The following is a 20,303-nucleotide window of genomic DNA, read 5'->3' on the forward strand; positions in this document are numbered from 1 at the left end:
GCTTTAAGATTGTAATGCATAGCCCAATGGCAATGATAGCACTGGGGAAATATATTTATTTATCCCAAACAACCATGATATTGAAGGACACACCGTAGAGTGTATAACTACAGTAATTCAGAGGTCAAAATGCTCACACAGTGCTTTTCTCACTCACTTTATGGTCCATGTGAGATTAACTGAATGTTTCTCTATGTGTTGCCCATCCACCAGAGGCTGAATCCCAGGCTCCCTCCAGACTCAGGTAGGGGAGGGGTAGGAGTTTGAGACTCAGGTAGGGGAAGAAGGTTGAGTATCCTTCTGTTTACCTCCAGTTACCTCCCAGGGCAAATTGGTCGTAAGCCTCATTCAGGTGGAGGGAAGTTCAATTTTATTCCCTTTCTCTTCGCCATAGTTTTTCAACACTAAATACGCAGAGGCAGTCATTTTTCCTGCCAATGCATTTATAATGGAAATATCTGCCATTTTTAAAGTCATGCCCCCTCTGTCCTTTCCTGAATAAGTCTATTTAACACACATACAGTAGCAGTCAAAAGTTTGGACACACCTACTCATTCAAGGGTCTTTTTTTATTTTTACTATTTTCTACATTGCAGAATAATAGTGAAGACAACAAAACTATGCAATAACACATATAGAATCACGTAGTAACCAAAAACCTTTGAAACAAATCAAAATATATTTTATATTCTTCAAAGTAACCACCCTTTGCCTTGATGATAGCTTTGCACACTCTTGGCATTCTCTCAACCAGCTTCATGGGGAAGGCTTTTCCAACAGTCTTGAAGGAGTTCCCACATATGCTGAGCACTTGTTGGTTGCTTTTCCTTCACTCTGCAGTCAAACTCATCCCAAACTATCTCAATTGGGCTGAGGGTGGGTGATTGTGGAGGCCAGATCATCATTAGGCAAATAGCCCGTACACAGCCTGGAGGTGTTTTGGGTCATTGTCCTGGTGAAAAACAAATGATAGTTCCACTAAGCACAAACTAGATGGGATGGTGTATTGCTGCAGAATGCTATGAAGCCATGCTGGTTAAGTGTGCCTTGAATTCTAAATACATCACTGACAGTATCACCAGCAAAGCACCCCCACACCATCACACCTCCTCCTCCATGCTTCATGGGGGGGAACAACACATGCGAAGATCATCCGTTCACCTACTCTGCGTCTCACTAAGACAAGGCGGTTGGAACCAAAAATCTCACATTTGGATTCATCAGACCAAAGGACAGATTTCCACCAGTTTAATGTCCATATCTTGGGTTTCTTGGCCCAAGCAAGTCTCTTCTTCTTATGGTGTCTTTGCAGCAATTCGACGCGATTCACGCAGTCTCTGAGCAATTGATGTTGAGATGTGTCTTTTCTTCTCGAACTCTATGAAACATTTATTTGGGCTGCAATCTGAGGTTCCGTTAACTCTAATGAAGTTATCCTCTGCAGCAGAGGTAACTCTGGGTCTTCCTTTCCTGTGGTGGTCCTCATGAGAGCCAGTTCCATCATAGCGCCTGATGGTTTTTGTGACTGCACTTGAAGAAACTTTAAAAGTTCTTGAAATGTTGCATATTGACTGACCTTCATGTCTTAAATTAATGATTGACTTTAATTTCTCTTTGCTTATTTGAGCTGTTCTTGACATAATATGGACTTGGTCTTTTACCAAATAGGGCTATCTTCTGTATACCACCCCTACCTTGTCACAACACAACTGATTGGCTCAAATGCATTAAGAAGGGAAGAAATTCCACAATTAACTTTTAACAAGGCACACCTGTTCATTGAAATGCATTCCATGTGACTACCTCAGGTGAATACCTCAAGCTGGTTGAGAGAATGCCAAGAGTGTGCAAAGTTGTCTACAAGGCAATGGGTGCTTTTTTGAAGAACTCTACATTTATAATATATTTTGATTTATTTAACACTGTTTTTGGTTACTGTACGATTCCATATGTGTTATCTCATAGTTTTGATGTCTTCACTATTATTCTACAGTGTAGAAAATTATTAAAATAAAGAAAAACTCAGACAGAGATGGACACACTTTTACACCTGATACATTAGGTTAGATACACAAAGACCGCATAGACGGCATGGGAGGAATGTACACAACTACGAGAGGGATAGTGAACGTTTGTGAAAGTACGTCTTATCTACTTTGAAGAACTAGTCAAATTATTTTTTTCAGACAACTCTACTGCATGCTTACGCTTGGCTAGCCTAGCTAAATAGGATGACTAAAGGAATGAAAAATAATAAGTAATAAAATAAAAAATAAGTAACATACACCACTGAAAATGTTTATTATTTCATAGACAATGGATATTTTAAATGTTTTGGAAATTGAATATTCACTATGTATGGCTTTGGAATTTTCAATAAAAAGCTCTAAAATCATTTTAATGTCAGTATTTCATAATGATTTTAATGTTAAAAAATTATTATCGGAACCGAAATCACAAACCAGAATATTTGACCTCAAAAAGCACTAATCAAAGCAAAATATATTTCCAAGAATAACTGCTGTTCCTTGCACTCCACACATGGTAATATAAACTAATGAAAAAAAAATGTGTTCTAATGTTACCCAAGACCTTCATAAACACAACCAAAGGATTATTTGTGTTTGTCACCCCAGCCTTAGCTTTCGCTTCCCCTCCTGTTCAGCTCAGGCGTTCAGCGTCGCCGGCCTTCTAACTGCTTCCGAACCTACTGCTGGCAAACGCCCTTCACTCATCAACCCCGGACTTGTTTCGTCATCATTACACACACCTGGTTCCAATCCTCACTCTGTCACTGTATTTATACTCACTCTGCCATTTGTCTTTGTCGGTCATTGTAAATGTTACTTGTTTTCCTGAGAGGAATCTCTCCTACTATTCCCTGAGTACTTTATATTTTGTACTTTGGGTTCGCTCTGTGCCTTTTTGTTTATGAAGATATATTTTGAGGACAACAGCATTGGGTTTCGTCCCACTTTGATATATAGTGCTTAAATAAATTCAGTAGTTCTAAAACTACAACTGCCTCCTGCCTACTCCTCTCTACACCAGGACATTGTTCTACAGTGCTTTCAGAAAGTATTCACACCCCTTGACTTTTTCCACATTTGGTGTGTTACAAAGTGGGATAAAGATTTATTTAATTTGTGAACAATCTACGCAAAATACTCTGTAATTTCAAAGTGGATGACAAATGTAACACTTGTAAAACAATTATAAAAAATATAACACTAATATATTTTGATTTAATAATTATTCAACCCCCTGAGTTAATACATGTTAGAAACACCTTTGGCAGGGATTAGATATCTAACTCTTTCTGGGTAAGTCTCGAAGAGTTTTGCACACCTGGATTGTACAATATGTGCATTATTATTTTAAAAATCTTCAAGTTCTGTCAAGTTGGTTGTTGATCATCGCTAGACAGCCATTTTAAAGTCTTGCCATAGTTTTTCCAGCCAATTTAAGTAAAAACAGTAACCAGGCACTCAGAAAAATTCAATGTATGCAACTCCAGTGTATATTTGGCCTTGGTTTTAGGTTATTGTCCTAATGAAAGGTAAATTTGTCTCCCAGTGTCTGTTGGAAAGAAGACTGAACCAGGTTTTCCTCTAGGATTTTGCCTGTGCTTAGCTCTATTCCATTTATTTTTATCATAAAAAAAACTCCCTCATCCTTACCATTGACAAGCATACCCATGACATGATGCAGTTACCACCATGCTTGAACATTTGAAGAGTGTTACTCAGTGATGAGTTGTCTTGGATTTGCCCCATAACATAACACTTTGTATTCAGAACATAAAATATAGATAGATGCCCTTCTTTGCAAGGCATTGGAAAACCTCTTTGGTCTTTGTGGTTGAATCTGTGTTAGAAATTCACTGCTCGACTGAGGGACCTTACATATAATTATATGTGTGGGGTACAGTAGTCATTAAAAAATATATTATAAACAGTATTGTACTGTATACAGAGTCCATGCAACTCATGTGATTTGTTAAGACATGTTTTACCCCTAAACATATTTAGGCTTTCCATAACAAAGGGGTTGATACTTATTGACTCAAGACATTTCAGCTTTTCATTTGTAATTTAAAAAAATGTAATTCCACTTTGATGTTAAGGTATATCAGGTAGGCCAGTGACAAATAATCTCAATTTAATACTTTACTATAATAATTTTAAATAATTTTAAATTTAGGCTGTAACACAACAACATTTGGAAAAGTCAAGAGGTGTGAATAATTTCTGAAGGCACTGTATGTGAAATGTACTTATTAGACAGTTAGAATGTTGCTGTCAAAATGGCTCAAAGTGGAGTCCCTCCAGGCCTGGCGAGGCTGCGAATTTTCGCAGCTTTTTGTTAAAAATTGCGCAACATTTCAGCGCCCTGCTATTCATGCCAGGAATATAGTATATGCATATGATTAATGTTTACTAATACCTAAAGTTGCATTACAAAAGTATTTTGAAGTGTTTTGTGAAAGTTTATCGTCGACTTTTTTAATTTTTAAAAATGACGTTGCGTTATCAAACTCAGTTTTTTCCTTGATTACACAGTCTTCATAGATCGATATCTAGGCTATATATGGAGCGATTTAATTTAAAAAAAGACCCAAATAAATGTTTATGGGACATCTAGGAGTGCCAAGAAAGAAGCTCGTCAAAGGTAATGAATGTTTTATATTTTATTTCTGCGTTTTGGGTAGCGCCGGCTAACGCAAAATCTGTCGTGTTAGGTGACGTTGCAGTATTTTGGGGGTACATGCTATCAGATAATAGCTTCTCATGCTTTCGCTGAAAAGCATTTTACAAATCTGACTTGGTGGATAGATTCACAACGAGTGTAGCTTTAATTCACTACCTTGAATGTGTATTTTAATGAAAGTTGAATGAAAGTTTGAGTTTTATCAAAAACTATAGGTGGCGCTCTGAAATTCCGCTGAGTGATGTTCCTGCATGGGAACTGTGTTCTGCGTCATCCTTAAGAAGTTAAAGTGCGCATTGACCTTTAGCTGGGAAGCATCCCTTGGAGAGGTTGAATAAGTTTGCTATGGAGCATCCCTGGGAGAGATACGTTAATCTCAGGAAATGGTCAATGGGAACACTGACATCCTGGGTCCATACCAGTGAAAAGCTCCATACATGAATGTGCAGTGTGTGTGTGTGTGTGTGTGTGTGTGTGTGTGTGTGTGTGTGTGTGTGTGTGTGTGTGTGTGTGTGTGTGTGTGTGTGTGTGTGTGTGTGTGTGTGTGTGTGTGTGTGTGTGTGTGTGCGTGCGTGCGTGCGTGCGTGCGTGCGTGCGTGCGTGCGTGCGTGCGTGTGTGTGTGCGTGTGTGTGTGTGCATATTCAAGATGTCACTGGTTGTTCTGTGGCACCATTTGTGAATGTATATTGAACTCCTTTATTACTCTAAGTCCTCCCAGCATCATCCAGTAGACACCGTTCAATATCATAACGTAGATCACCTCTAGGGAAAGAACAGATTGCTCTTTTGCTCTTACAGATTTATTAACACCATCAATCATTTTATAAAAAGCATTTATTTCAAAGTTTTTCGCTTCTTAGATAGAAGCACATAATAAAGCAACAGTACAATGTTCATAAAATATAAGTGTGATGCTGTAACATTTTCTTACATGTTGAAATACTGATATCTGCATGTGTACTAAAATAAGAACTTTTAAAATTGTACAAATAGGTACCATAAATTCGACATAGAAATTAGGCGTCATTCACTACAACAGGACAGATTGCTATTTTCTCAACAAGGGAGAAAAACATACGCCCCCCCCAAAAATTTTTTAAAATGAAGAGAACTAAAAAAATCATAATAATCATAATAACATTATCATAAAAAATGACATTTACAAGAACCAATCGGCGCACGTTTGATCCTCAAGAGACATATTTGCACATTGTACTGTACATACGTTATATGTACCTTAGCTTGCTTTAGGATATATTTTTCAAGTTGCAAAAAATGCACTGTGATGCAAGAGTGTCCATTACTTAAGGCGATTTTTGAGCTCACAGGTCTTTCCTTGTGATTTATCATTGGTGAAATTGGGCTGAAAGGGGGGATTTTTCACTGGATTTGTGAAAAAGCACTGTCTCTGTTTTTGTTGAATTCATCTTCCTCAGGAAGATGGAGGTGCTACACGAGCGACCAGTCTCAGTTTGCTGTTGTGGTTTTCTCATCGTTTTTTTCATTGATATAAGGCAACAATTTTTTATTCTCCTCTTTGTGAGCTCATTCACAGTATCAACAATTACATGTCTCTCTGTGACCCACATTCCAACCCCAAACCGTAGTAACCTACAAAATGAATAAAAAATTGAAATACCGAGTGTTATTTGATCTCTCACCACAAACATTAAGCATGTCTTCATTTTCCATACACACCAGTACATCCCACAGAGGTGTTTTTATTAAATGTTTTTAATGTGTTTTATATCTCTCTCTCTCTCTCTCTCTCTCTCTCTCTCTCTCTCTCTCTCTCTCTTTTGTTGCCACCTCCTCAATTCCCTCTGTCCTTCCTTACCAAACATCCCCAACAGGTATCTAGTATACTGCAAGTATACTTTACACGTACAAATAACAAAGTTTACTATAAATAAAAATGCTTGTGGTATACTTATAGTAAACTTCAAGCACCACACAAAGTCAGTGGAAGGTTGGAGAAAGGGTGCAAGGAGATGGTCAGGGAAATGGGTGAACGTTAAGAGTTGTCATCGGCAGAGTCTTTGGTGCCATAAAGGTCGGCCAGCTTCTTGAAGCGCGGGCCCCAGCTTTGGAGGTAGTCGTAGTCTAGGTCTGAATCTGTGGTCACCGACTCCAAGGAGCTGAGGGATCCAGCGATGGAGCCCCGGCCCTCGTAGCCATAGATCTGGATGGAGTCATAGGGAGGGGCCGTGGGGTCGTTGTCCGCGTCGTTAATGCGGGTCTTGATGAAATCATCCACATCCACACTGTTGGCCACGGGGTGCCCGCCAGGCCTCATTGGGTACTGGAGCTCAGGCTTGATGTCCTTACGGGGTAGGAAGCCGTTGGCACCGTCAGGGTTCTGCAGCGTAGCAATGTCGAAGGCCTCTGTGTCCTCCTCTCCGCCACCTTCATCGTCATAGGTGATGATGTTCTCACGGATGTCTTCCTCCTCAAAGACAATGAGCGGCTCCTTCTTCTGACGACGCAGGGCCACAAACAGCACCACGATTGCTGCCATGAGAAACATATCAGTCAGCCAATCATACAAGCTCTAGCTCTTATAGCTCTTAAAATAACTTTAGCATTTCACATTGTCTAATTAGACAGGCTTTAACAGATCATTTGGATTGGAAGTGCAAAAATATACAGTATTACAGGTGGTATGAATCTGTCTGACATTTTTTAAACAGTGTTAATTGCAAGCTAAATAATTAATTGAGCCTGTGTAGATAATCATAACGCACACTATTAATATTCTGTCAAGCATCTGTTCCATAAATACATTAAACTATTCTGAAAACATTAAGGATAAGCACCACTCAGGATGGAAAAAAAGATCAAACATGAGTAAATATTAGATCAACAACAGATTGAATGCAAGTTGATGTTTTCTTTAGTGCTGATGCTCACCCAGGAGAATGACGATGCAGGCTAGTATGGCGATGAGAGCTCCGGTGCTGAGGCCTGCAGGCAGGATGTAAGGCTCCACGTTACAGGACAGGATGGTGTCCTTACTGTCACAGCTGCACACTCGTATGGTCAGCGTGTTGGTGCTGCTCATGGGAGGAATGCCGTTGTCGTTGATCTCAATGGGAAGGAAGTAGACATCCTGGGTCATCCGACTGAAGCCCCTCCGGGTCACATATATGCTGGCTGTGCTGTCTGTGGGGAACAAGAGAGGAGCCGAAGTAAAATACAGGGAAAAGAGGGTCCTTTAAATATCTCCTCTTGGGGGGGGGTTATTTCCGGTAGTGTACAGACTGCTTAACACAATCACAGTTATAACCGAAGAGTTTTACTTATCCAACGAGTTCATAAGGCTGAAGGCAGACGTATAGCCGCGGGGGAAAAGCAATGAGCTGTGAATTTCCAGATATTAAATTATTGTAATATTGTGAACATTTATTAGCTTTTGGAAGTGTAATCAAAGCTCTAGCGGAGGTAGCTGTATTGGTTTTATTTGGGGCTGGGTGAGGGTGGAAGGAGGCCAAGTGCACTCTCCTGACGCAGTGCAAGGTCGCTCTCAGAACAGAGATGGAGTTCATTTAGGTGCTTGTGGCTTAGTCATTTTCCCTCCCTCTCTCACAGCGGTGTCCTCAGCCCACTGCACCTTTTTCAGAAAAGGTTTCTCATGACAAGGCTATTGTGCATACAGAATGGAAGGGTGAATGGGCTCTATGAATCCTGTGCTATTCATTCTAGGTCTACATCATACTAAGAAAGGTTATCATTGCCCTGGTAGAGTATCTTTTAAGGGTTGAGGTAGAACACAGTCTAAAGCCATGAGAACTTAAATATCCTACAAGGTAGTATGGCTGAAAGAATCACTTCATAAGAAGCCACTTTTAAGGAACATTTTCTTCATAAAATTAAATTGAGCAAATGTTCTTACATCTGCAGATATGATAGCGCAAGAAAAAACGAAATAGCCCCTGCTGTCTCAGACAGACACCGCAAACTCTGAAAATCACGAGAAAATACATAGATACATTTAGATTAGAAAGCTGTCCATTTCAAAGGATGCTTTGGATTCTTTAAACCCAACAAATCAGAGGGGCTGTTATCTGTTCTGCTCATATTGTGGGCTTTTTGAAAACACTGCTAAAAAGCACTAATTTTGACTCTCATTAAAGCAGATCAAACGGGTAGAGAGCCATCCCTTGCCATGCTGGCTGCTATATAGTCACTGAAGCACTGCTTGGAACAGTCTGATATGACTTTATCTGGGGATTTAAAAAAATATCCCATTAAACTGCAATTAACACATTCATTCCCCCTCATTCATTCTCCTCCATCACAGAAGGAGAGATGCTTGGAAGTAGCTTGTGATTACGGCACGGTCGGGACGAGTATTAAAGCAATGGCAGAGGATGAAAAAAGAGCTTAAGTTGGCTTAAGTTTGTAGAAGAGAATATTGATGGATGCATGTCATTAAGAGAAGTGTCATGTAATTGCTTGTTCAAAGATGGCAATGCTGACTGAACTACTCACAGCAGCTGTTGAATGTCTCCATCATAGTCATTACAATAGCTTTGTCACATGGTACTGAGCAATCTCTATGGATATAAGCAAGTCTAATCAAGTATTTTTATGGCGTCAAAACTCTGTGATTAACTTTTGCTTCTCATTATCTTTAATCCAGGAGTTTATAAACAAGGCTGATGAACGCTATCCCCATGATGAGTAATTCTCCTCTGATGAGAGATGGCATCCTCTAGGGATAAATACCACTGTGCCTCATCTGTTGAAATGGAATGTAACAGGTACTCTCTCTGATCAGCTCGCCTAAACAGCCGCTCCATCACTGTGACTGGCAGGGGCTTTGAGCTTAAGGACAGCTGGGATGAGTCACCAGACAGCCAGGCCCCCAAACATCATCTCTTGTATCATCAGGCCATTTTTAAAAGACTCCTTCCCATGCCAGAGTTATTTTTAAATGCAGCTGAAGCGTTTGGCTCTGAACACTTCAGCTGGAGCAGATAGGGCGGAGAGGGCATATGGCCCTACGGCTCTGGCTCGGCCACAGGCAGGTGCATGCAACCCTGTAGACACACACTCACACATGCAAATACAAACACAAAACACTGACTGCTCATTGGCTGAGGCCCTCAGGTGCTGGCCAGCTGACCTCCACAGTTATATCTTGTGCTCCATTATTAGCTCTCTCTCTCTCTCTCTCTCTCTCTCTCTCTCTCTCTCTCTCTCTCTCTCTCTCTCTCTCTCTCTCTCTCTCTCTCTCTCTCTCTCTCTCTCTCCTCTCTCTCTCTCTCTCTCTCTCTCTCTCTCTCTCTCTCTCTCCTCTGGCTGATCAGTCAGAGTGTGATGTAGGGATAGCTAATGCAATCGCAAACACTGCAAACTGATCCAACAGGCTCAGTCTCCTACATGCAGCAGTTCACCGATGCAGAGGCTAGGACGCCAGAGAGACACCCGTGGTAATTATTACGTGGGGAGCTCTATTGGATCTAGCTTCAAATCAAACTTCAGTCTACAAAGATCTGCTGAATCACTTCCCATCTGGATGTAGAGAAACCTGAATTGATGTAAAGAAGGAAAAATACCCAGTGGTTTTCTATCTCACTGACTGGAGTCCTGGAGTGCCGAGTAGCCACTATAAAGACAGTAAAAGTGTCCAAACAGAAGTCGCTCTTCTCATTGATGGAAATAGAATGCTTGAGCCACCCACCTCTGTTGTCTTTCAGGGAGAAATTCTGGTTGTTGACAGCCTCTGGGGCGATGCTGAAGTGGAAGTACTGTCGGTGGACCATCTCATCCTTGTCCACTGCACTGACTGTCTCTATGAGCTGAGTTGAACAACACCCACAAGAGTTAGTACAGACAGAGTCCACCAAAACACTGAACATATTCAATAAAATAGAAATATATTTTTGCACATGATGGTTACTAGTATGCATAAAGATCTGTCTTTTCTAAATGTGACTTGGGAAAAAGTACAATATACATTGTAAATGATTAGACTTACTTTGCCAGGGGAGACATTTTCACACACAAGGATTTCGTTCTGTGTGGCAAACTCAGGGGCGTTGTCATTCATATCTTTGACTTTGATGTTGACACGTACTTTTGTATCTTGGTGATGTCCCCCTGTGCAGAATGACAAAAATGAATAACAAACAAGTTAGTGATTCAGTGCGCATTCATGGGATTTGGCTTGCTAGGAAAACAAAACCAGCTCCCTCTGAAATTCACTGCAAACACAATGAGAAGACAGCACAGTATGACCCTATTTATTGTATAAGAAATTATGTAGGTTGTTGAATGCTTGGAAATGATGCTGTCAGATGAGTGTTGTGCATAATACAACAGAACTGCTTGATCTCTAAAGTTCCAGACATACATTTTTGATGCATCAAATTATCCCTGATAAGAGAGCGTCTCTGGTATTCACAGCTACTCTCTAATTTGAAACCCAAGGTGGAGGGTGGCGTACCAATCTCAGTGGCGCTGACAGAGATGTTGTGCCAGGGTAGTGTCTCCCGGTCCAACGGTCTGGTGGTCTTGATGATGCCATCCTCTGGGCCGACACTGAAGAACTGTTCCACGTCCGTGTAGCGGGGAATCATGTACCTGCAGTGAACAGTAGTGATAAGTAAACATGAACTGTATTCAATTAGGGCCTGGTTCCTTAGATAAAACAAAAGCCCAATTTTTCTTGTGCTGTAAGAATGCATGTTTTGCACTGTTTGGATTAATGTATTCGATGGAACAATATTTATAGTTTGAAACTGCATATTAATTTAAATATTTGTTCTTGCAGAGCAGGAAATAATATAGGATATTTATTTTGTTTACTGATTGAGTCGGGCCCTGCAGTATTTTATAGTGACAAGGTGAGGCCTTTGAAACTGATATCATCTAGGTATCAACATAAAATGGTCAATTTAAAACAGAAAGGATGTATTACAACACTATGAGACGGAGTGGGGTTGATAATCAGACAACGGCGCTAAAAACAAACACAAATGTGTAACAAAGAGAGTGAGACAGAGTGTTCCAAGTAGCCTACCTGACAGGGTTGTTGGCCACGTCTGTGTCTTTAGCGTGTACACGGCCCACCACGGTCCCATCACGGGCATTCTCCTCCACCTCAAAGCTGTAGCTACTTGCCATGAAAGCAGGCGGCTCGTCTGCGTCCTCCACCATAACCTTAACCGTGGCTGTGTCTTTGTAGGGGCCCCAGGCGATGAAACGGGGGTCCAAGTGTGTGTTGGATGCCTCTACTCTCAGGGTATATGCCCTCTTAGTCTCAAAGTCCACAGGCTGGAAAGAGGGAGCAGGGTGGATTTAGTAATAATACTATTACTGCATCATAAAAATGATTTACTGTAGCTGTACACTGCTATCTAGAACATTAGAGGGTTCTTCAGTTGTGCCCATAGGAGAACCCTTTGAAGAATCCTTTTTTGGTTGCAGGTAGAACTATTTTGGTTCCAGGTAGAACCCGTTCTACTGCAAAAGGGTTCTACCTGGAACCAAAAAGGGTTCTAAACTGGAACCAAAAAGGGTTATTCTATGGAGACAGCCGAAGAACCCATGTGGATGCTTTTTTTCTAAGTCATAGCCTCAATCACCACCAGTTCATTTAATTGCAAGAAATTGGAAAGACACTCCCAAATCAGTTATGCTCAAAAATAGTTAATGGCCATTTAGTGTGAACAACCCTCATCCTTCTACACCCTGCCTTCTACTGCTTTCACATATCCACCTGTTTTCTTGTTACCCTGATTCACTCGGCAGCCATCACTCCCACAAATTACCAAGTGAGACTTTAAAGTACCGACCGGAGCTGAGGGGGCAGCATACCAGAATGCGCACACGCACACACACACACACACACACACACACACACACACACACACACACACACACACACACACACACACACACACACACACACACACACACACACACACACACACACTTTATCTATCTCTGCCTGGATGGTGATTGATTTGAAGTTGTTTTCCTATCTCAGTTTTTTTGTTCATCCTTCAGTATTTTTTGCATGTCTTTAATGAAGCTGCCAACGGTGGGAACAGTCATGACCCAGTTCTTTCCTTTAACAGGTCGGTGAATGTTCCTCACTGACGTTGTCTCCTGAAGCTGTGGTCTTCTCTGTCTCACTCTTTTCCTCCCCCTCTATCTCTCTCTGTCTCCCTCTCTCTCTTTCTCCCTCCTCTCTCTTTTCTTTTCTTTTCCTCCGTCCTCTCTCTCTCTCTCTCTCTCTCTCTCTCTCTCTCTCTCTCTCTCTCTCTCTCTCTCTCTCTCTCTCTCTCTCTCTCTCTCTCTCTCTCTCTCTCTCTCTCTCTCTCTCTCTCGGTTCTTTTATTTTGGCACTTAATAATTTGCAGCTGAAACTAATCAGCGGTAGATAATATTCACAATAATGCCAGACTTCCTCTTAGCATTCAGCCTGCGCCTGGTAGCCCGCAGTTGAAACAGAATACTTGATTAAAATTCTGGCAATTCCGACAGTAATTTCGACTTTAATTTTCAACATGCTTTGAAGAGCAAAAGGTGATGATTTCCCGAGAGGTGTATAGTGGAGGCATTATGTTATTGAGAAGAGCAGGGCTACATCAAACTGATTGTAGTCGGCACACTGTATTGTCGTCCCCCCCCACACACACACACGCCACACCCAGCCTAATCAGCAGGCAGAATGTTCTCATTTGGGACCTGGGTCCTGGTATTTGTGATAGTCAAACACTGTTAAGAATTACAACCCACCCACCACCACTCTCTCTACTCAGCGTCAAGCCATTGTTTCCTCTTATTCAATTCTTCCACTTTCCCCAGCTACAATTTGTATTATCCGGTGTTCATAAGACTTATTATGATTGGTGCCCCTCTCTGTTATGGAAATGAAGGGGATCTGCACTGAGCAGCGATGTCTGATCCCACTTGGGTTCATCTGGCCATAGAGGAAGTTGTTTACATGGCCGTTTTCCACATTTCAATGGCCGCTGTCGTGGCTTACCTGGTATAATCCTCAGGCATGATTAATAGAACAGCGCCATTTTTCAGCACATAGACTACACACTGGTACTCACACTCCACTGAACTGACAAAATTACCCAGCTTGCGTAAACCCTTGAGAAAATATGATTACTTCTCAGACACGCATGCAAAGGCCTCCCTCTCTCAGAGTTGTGTTAGTTTTGGAGAGGAGTAGAGAGGAGTGTGAGTGAGATTGCTGCTGATCTCTGAGTGTGAGGGAGCCTGTGCTGTGAAAGACAGTTGAGGGATTTTAAATAATGAAGCACCACCAGGTGGCAATGTTCCGTCTAGGCTGCTGCTCCTGCTGCGTAGGGACCAGGGAGGGAAGCAGTGCCTCTCTCTCTCTCCTCTGGAGGCCCGGCTAAGCCTAACCATGGCAGGCAGGCGGCTCCAGGCGCAATGGTGCCAGTGATCACCCAGAGGCAGCCCAGGCGCGGTGCAGTGCAGTGCAAGGCTGACCTCCCCAGGTTGGTGAACGTCGGTATAATCCCAGCCCTGGAGCACAGCAGAGCTGCAGTGCCACGCTAGCAGCCGACCCACAGTCAGACTGCATAGATTCCTCTCCCAGAGAACCAACCATGAAAGTCAATGCTCGTAATAAGAAACTGAGGCGGTGTCATTGCAATCACAGAGTGGAACGGTGAAAAATCACTCTCCTCTCTCTCTCTCTCTCTCTCTCTCTCTCTCTCTCTCTCTCTCTCGCTCTCTCTCTCTCTCTCTCCCCCCCCTCTCTCTCTCTCTCTCTCTCCTGCTCAGTGTGTGCTTCAGTCTCACACACAGGCACACGCTCTCTTTCTATTTTCCCCTCTCTTTCTCTCTCTACCACACAGAAATTGCATATAGCCACCTTTACATATTCAAACACGCACAGACGCACACAGGTGTATCAAGTAATGTTACGTATTGAGGCTATCATTTTAGTCCTCAGAATGTTAGTGAAAGGGCAGTAACAAAAAGGGTGATTCGATGCAGATGACTCTATAGACTGTCTCACACATTCCTTTCATTCCTCCATCATTTTTATGGAATAGTAAATCCCCTTCAGTCCCTTCTCACCTTTCTCAGTTTGATAACACCCTCACGGGTGTCAGTGTCGGTGGTAATCTCAAACACAGTCATCCCATCGCCCTCGATGAAACGATATGACACAAGTCCATTCTCCCCCAGATCTGGATCTTTAGCCTTCAGACGGCCCACCTCCTCACCCGAAACCTTGTCCTCTGAAATGGACATGGCGTATACACCTGTGGGGAGAAACAATAGAAACTGTTACAATTTTAAAAATATATATAATTCACACTTGTATTCGATGCCTGATGCCTGCTTTGACTTACTCTGAGGTACAGAATAACATTCACCCAACTTTCCACTGCATTCATGTAATCTTGTTTTAAATGAGCCCCTGTCTATCCTTGTCACCGTGGGGGCAGCTGTATATAGTTAGATACATGCACCGACAGTACATAGCTAGGTACTAGTAAAGAGGCTCCTAGTCTTCACCAAGTAGCTCAGATTGTCACTGGTCAATCCCCTTCTCTTCCTGTATTAGGCTATAGGCTTGGGGAATGTATGTTAGAAGAAATTGAAGTTGTAAAAGCCAATTATTGTTATTATATGCCTTATTCTTGAAACATTTTATAATTCCAGTAACATTTTGATGACAATATACATGTTTTATATAAAATGTATTTAACAAGGCAAGTCAGTTAAGAACACATTTTATCATAACCCTGGGCAAACTCTCCCCTAACCCGGACGACGCAGGACCAATTGTGCGCCGCCCTATGGGACTCCCAATCATGGCCGGTTGTGATACAGCCTGGGATTGAACCAGGGTCTGTAGCGGTGCTTCTAGCACTGAGATGCCTATCTATATCACTGAGATTAATGTTTTATATATATATATATGTTATGGTTCTGATAGCATGATGCAACTTGCACTTTGTTTTTAGGGTTGATTGAGACAATGTATTCCTCCCAACCTTATTCTTTCAATAATGTTTTTTAAATATTATATTGTGTATGTCTTTCCTTATCAAATGTAAAACTAAATGCCATTTGTAATATGTTTTGGTGCATATACAGAGAGCTCCAAAAGTATTGGGACAGAGAAAATGTTTTGTTCATAACACTTATTATGATTGACATTTGTTTGGTAAAAACAGTAGGATAAATACACACGTAACCATTCTGGGTTTTTCTTTTAAGAGGTTTGTCACAATGGCCCAGTCAAAATACAAAGTGCTGGAGTACGGAGTCAAAACAACAAAAACATTTTCACTGTCCCAATACTTGTGAAGCTCACTGTATGTATTTAAAATACTATCCAGATAAGAAAGTGTCTGGTCATAGAACATTCCATAGAATACTAGAAAAATACTACTAGTCAAGAAAACGGCTGTAACTAATTCACAGTAAAGTATATTACTGTTCGGATTTCAGATAATCAATCTTTACAAAATATAAGAATGACTAAATATGCTTAGTTTTTCTCTATCTTCAATGGCAGCTGTTTGGGGACAAAAGCATATAAGATTGTCACGTTTGTCGTAATAATGGTCGGACCAAGCTGCAGCGCGATATGGTTTCCACAAAATTTATTAAAGTGAAAACTTAGAACAAAACAAATAAAGAAACAAACAACGAACCGTGACTAACGAGATGCTACGTGCACTAACTCAAAACAATATCCCATAACACACAGGTGGAAAAATGCTACTTAAGTATGATCCCCAATTAGAGACAACGATAGCCAGCTCCCTCTAATTGGGAATCATACCAAAACACCAACATAGAAAAAACAAACTAGAACCCCACATAGAAAATATAAACTAGACAAAACCCCTAGTCACACCCTGACCTACTCTACCATAGAAAATAAAGGCTTTCTATGGTCAGGACGTGACAAAGATACACATTTTAGCATTTCATTGATGTGGTCCTATCAAATGTCATATCATTTGAAAGGGCTGTTTCTCAGCTTTCAAAATCTGTATCATGTTTTCATATATGGTTTGACACCAGAAAAGTATGCTCATTAATGCACGCTGAGGTCATCGTCTCAGTAAATTCAGGAATTCTTAAACTTTCCAAATGATGATGCAACAATACCAATATGGCGATTTACAGTTTATTTTTTATTTTACCTTTATTTAACTAGGCAAGTTGGAGTTAGCTGCTGTTTCCATTCATTTGTAATGCTGTAAAACACATTTGTGGTATTTTACTGTGCATTCTACAATGTTTTTAAGAGAAGGCTTACAGTGTAAGTACATGTCGTGGTCCATCTTTGAAAAACAGTGTGTCTTTAACTGTTCTGCATTTACACTTAATGAGAGAGAGAGAGAGAGAGAGAGAGAGAGAGAGAGAGAGAGAGAGAGAGAGAGAGAGAGAGAGAGAGAGAGAGAGAGAGAGAGAGAGAGAGAGGGAATGGGAGCCGGGGAGAGGGAGAGAGAGAGAGAGAGAGAGATCTAATAATGGAGCACAAGAGATAACTGTGGAGGTCAGCTGCCCAGCACCTGAAGGCCTCAGCCAATGAGCAGTCAGTGTTTTGTGTTTGTATTTGCATGTGTGAGTGTGTGTCTACAGGGTTGCATGCACCTGCCTGTGGCCGAGCCAGGGCCATATGCCCTCTCCCCCCTATCTGCTCCACCTATTGAAGTGTTCAGAGCCAAACGCTTCAGCTGCATTTAAAAATAACTCTGGCATGGGAAGGAGTCTTTTAAAAATGGCCTGATGATACAAAGGGCTGCTACTTCAATCAGACTACATAGAAAACTATGGCATATTTTCATGAGAACTTTACTGAATCCTCCCAGTCTAAAATGGCTCTGACCTGGAATAAACATGAACATCATATCATAGGCTGAACAATATGACAATACTGATGTGAATGTCATCTCAAAAAGTATGTCATCACTTATTGAACAATGTTCCAGTTTTCATCATCTGGGAAATAGTTGACATTGTGACACGTGGTTGAGTCAGCCTAATGACTCAACCAGTTTCTCACCCCACCCAGGACTAGTTTACCCCAAATATGTAGCTAATTTTCCATCCAAGAGCCACTGTTAGCAGGGCTACATAGGCTGCTGATAGTAGGGGAAAGAGTGGGGCTCTCTGGGACAAATCTTCAGGCTCTACTCTCAAGAAGTAGGGGGAAATTGATGTAGGCCATTTCTACTATATGAGACATAAATCTGTGTTTAGCTTGCGGTTTAGAGCTACAAGAATTCCCCTCCATTCCCCCCCTGTCGAACAGAAATACTGACACAAACACTGTTAATATTTCACAACTCTTTATCGGCTTAAGATACTTGCTGTCATCACATATCCTATGAGCGCAATGAAACCGTTTAATAATTAAGCTTCAATATTTCCCCTTTACCATCTACACCCTGCATAAACCGTGTGTTGCATGGCCTCTGGGGCCAGCAGCGATCCATATTTTCAAGTGTCAATCCTAATATGTCAGCTGAGGCTTGAGGGGCTGGGAGAGCGCTAGACTGGCTAAAAGCAGACCTGTCCCTCTTGGATGATGCTGCTCGTACCTCAGCAGAGAGGGACAGTGACGGCGGGAAGAGAGACCATCTCAGGGTCTCAGTCAGCTTAAGAAAACAGAAAAGAAAAGAAAAAACAGAAAAAGTGAAAGAAAGAGAGACAGGACTCTTCACTTACTCTGAGGGAACTTGGGTGGGTTGTCGTTGACGTCCGTCAGGGTGATTTTCACTTCTGTTGTCCCTGACAGTCCCCCCATGTGTCCCCCCATGTCCTTCGCTTGTATGACGACGTCATATTCCTGCCGCGCTTCCCTGTCCATGTTGGGCAGAGCTGTCCGGATTATCCCTGGGGACAGGAGAGGAGGAAAATGGCTTTAATTCAAGAAGGAGCTGCCTGTGACCTTTCAACAGCCTACTACTCTGCAAGGCCTACTGGGAGGAGCAGGGCATGTTGGGTCATCACTGAAACGTGAGATCACATTGTGACAAGTGCCATCGCCATCTCATTCATCAGGCTCATTTTCTAATATTGGGGTAATTAGTGTGATATATAAAAGGGACAAAGAAGTGACTTGTTTCATTGGAAACTGCAGAACAATGCTCAGAACAACAGTGAGGAACTGTTTTTTTAAGCCAGTTGTTTATTTATTTATTTTTCTGTGAGGAAACGGGCGCTTCTCACATCACAGGAGAATATGATGGGGATGGTTGTTCTCTGGTGATATTTAGATGAGCCTGTGCATGAAACGCAGATAAGCCAAAAACAAATTAGAAATGTGAGCATTGGACAGGATCCAATGAAATATCCAGCTTTGGTTTATTAGCAGGATTTTCTCTCTCCGATCTCTCTCTCACTCTGAGATCTACCTGTTTGGCTGGGGGTACTTTGGCTCCCAGGATATTTAGAGTTCAACCAGGATATTGCTTGCCTAATCTGGCCGTGAGTTCATTCTGTTTGGCAAAGGACAGGTACACTCAGACTTTGCATTGGAGAAATCCCAAAGCACGACAGGGCTGATCCTCAACGCCCCTTACTTGGCACGGTTACAAAATCAGAGAATTGACAGATTATCATAAGATACATTTAAATACATGACCGTTTTGATACGAGACATACAGTCGTGGCCAAAAGTTTTGAGAATGACACCGATATTAATTTTCACAATGTCTGCTGCCTCAGTTTGTATGATGGCAATTTGCTTATACTCCAGAATGTTATGAAGAGTGATCAGATGAGCTGCAATTAATTGCAAAGTCCCTCTTTGGCATGCAAATGAACTGAATCCCCCAAAAACATTTCCACTGCATTTCAGCCCTGCCACAAAAGGACCAGCTGACATCATGTCAGTGATTCTCTCATTAACACAGGTGTGAGTGTTGACGAGGACAAGGCTGTAGATCACTTTGTCATGCTGATTGAGGTCGAATAACAGACTGAAAGCTTCAAAAGGAATCATTGCTTGGAATCATTGTTCTTCCTCTGTCAACCATGGTTACCTGCATGGAAACATGTACTGTCATCATTGCTTTGCACAAAAAGGGCTTCACAGGCAAGGATATTGCTGCCAGTAAGATTGCACCGAAATCAACCCTTTATTGGATCATCAAGAACTTCAAGGAGAGCGGTTCAATTGTTGTGAAGAAGGGTTCAAAGCGCCCAAGAAAGTCCAGCAAGCGACAGGACCGATTCAGCTGCGGGTCGATTCAGCTGGGCACCACCAGTACAGAGCTAGCTCAGGAATATCAGTAGGCAGGTGTGAGTGCATCTGCACGCACAGTGAGGTGAAGACTTTTGGAGGATGGCCTGGTGTCAAGAAGGGCAGCAAAGAAGCCACTTCTCTCCAGGAAAAACATCAGGGACAGAATGATATTCTGCAAAAGGTACAAGGATTGGACTGCTGAGGACTGGGGTAAAGTCATTTTCTCTGATGAATCCCCTTTCCGATTGTTTGGGGCATCCGGAAAAAAGCTATGCCAACAGTAAAGCATCCTGGGACCATTCATGTGTGGGGTTGCTTCTCAGCCAAGGGAGTGGGCTCACTCACAATTTTGCCTAAGAACACAGCCATGAA

The 20,303-nt window shown here is 41.9% G+C and overlaps 1 protein-coding gene across 2 annotated transcripts in view; it reads right to left on the reverse strand.

Annotated features, from left to right (window-relative positions):
* Window positions 1–5,527: 5,527 nt before the first annotated feature.
* The window catches only part of LOC118393754 (cadherin-11-like), a 68,379-nt gene continuing 53,603 nt past the window's right edge, over window positions 5,528–20,303 (reverse strand). For both annotated transcript variants that reach the window (XM_052462089.1, XM_035786795.2), the window contains 8 exons: window positions 18,410–18,577; window positions 14,789–14,976; window positions 11,739–11,992; window positions 11,163–11,299; window positions 10,695–10,816; window positions 10,398–10,515; window positions 7,622–7,873; window positions 5,528–7,222 (listed from right to left, as the gene is read on the reverse strand). In XM_052462089.1, the coding sequence (XP_052318049.1) occupies window positions 6,726–7,222; window positions 7,622–7,873; window positions 10,398–10,515; window positions 10,695–10,816; window positions 11,163–11,299; window positions 11,739–11,992; window positions 14,789–14,976; window positions 18,410–18,577 (1,736 nt within the window). In that variant the 3' untranslated portion in view covers window positions 5,528–6,725. The remainder of the gene's footprint in view (window positions 7,223–7,621; window positions 7,874–10,397; window positions 10,516–10,694; window positions 10,817–11,162; window positions 11,300–11,738; window positions 11,993–14,788; window positions 14,977–18,409; window positions 18,578–20,303) is intronic.

Source organism: Oncorhynchus keta, chromosome 14 (genome assembly GCF_023373465.1).
Source record: "Oncorhynchus keta strain PuntledgeMale-10-30-2019 chromosome 14, Oket_V2, whole genome shotgun sequence".
NCBI lineage: Eukaryota > Metazoa > Chordata > Actinopteri > Salmoniformes > Salmonidae > Oncorhynchus > Oncorhynchus keta.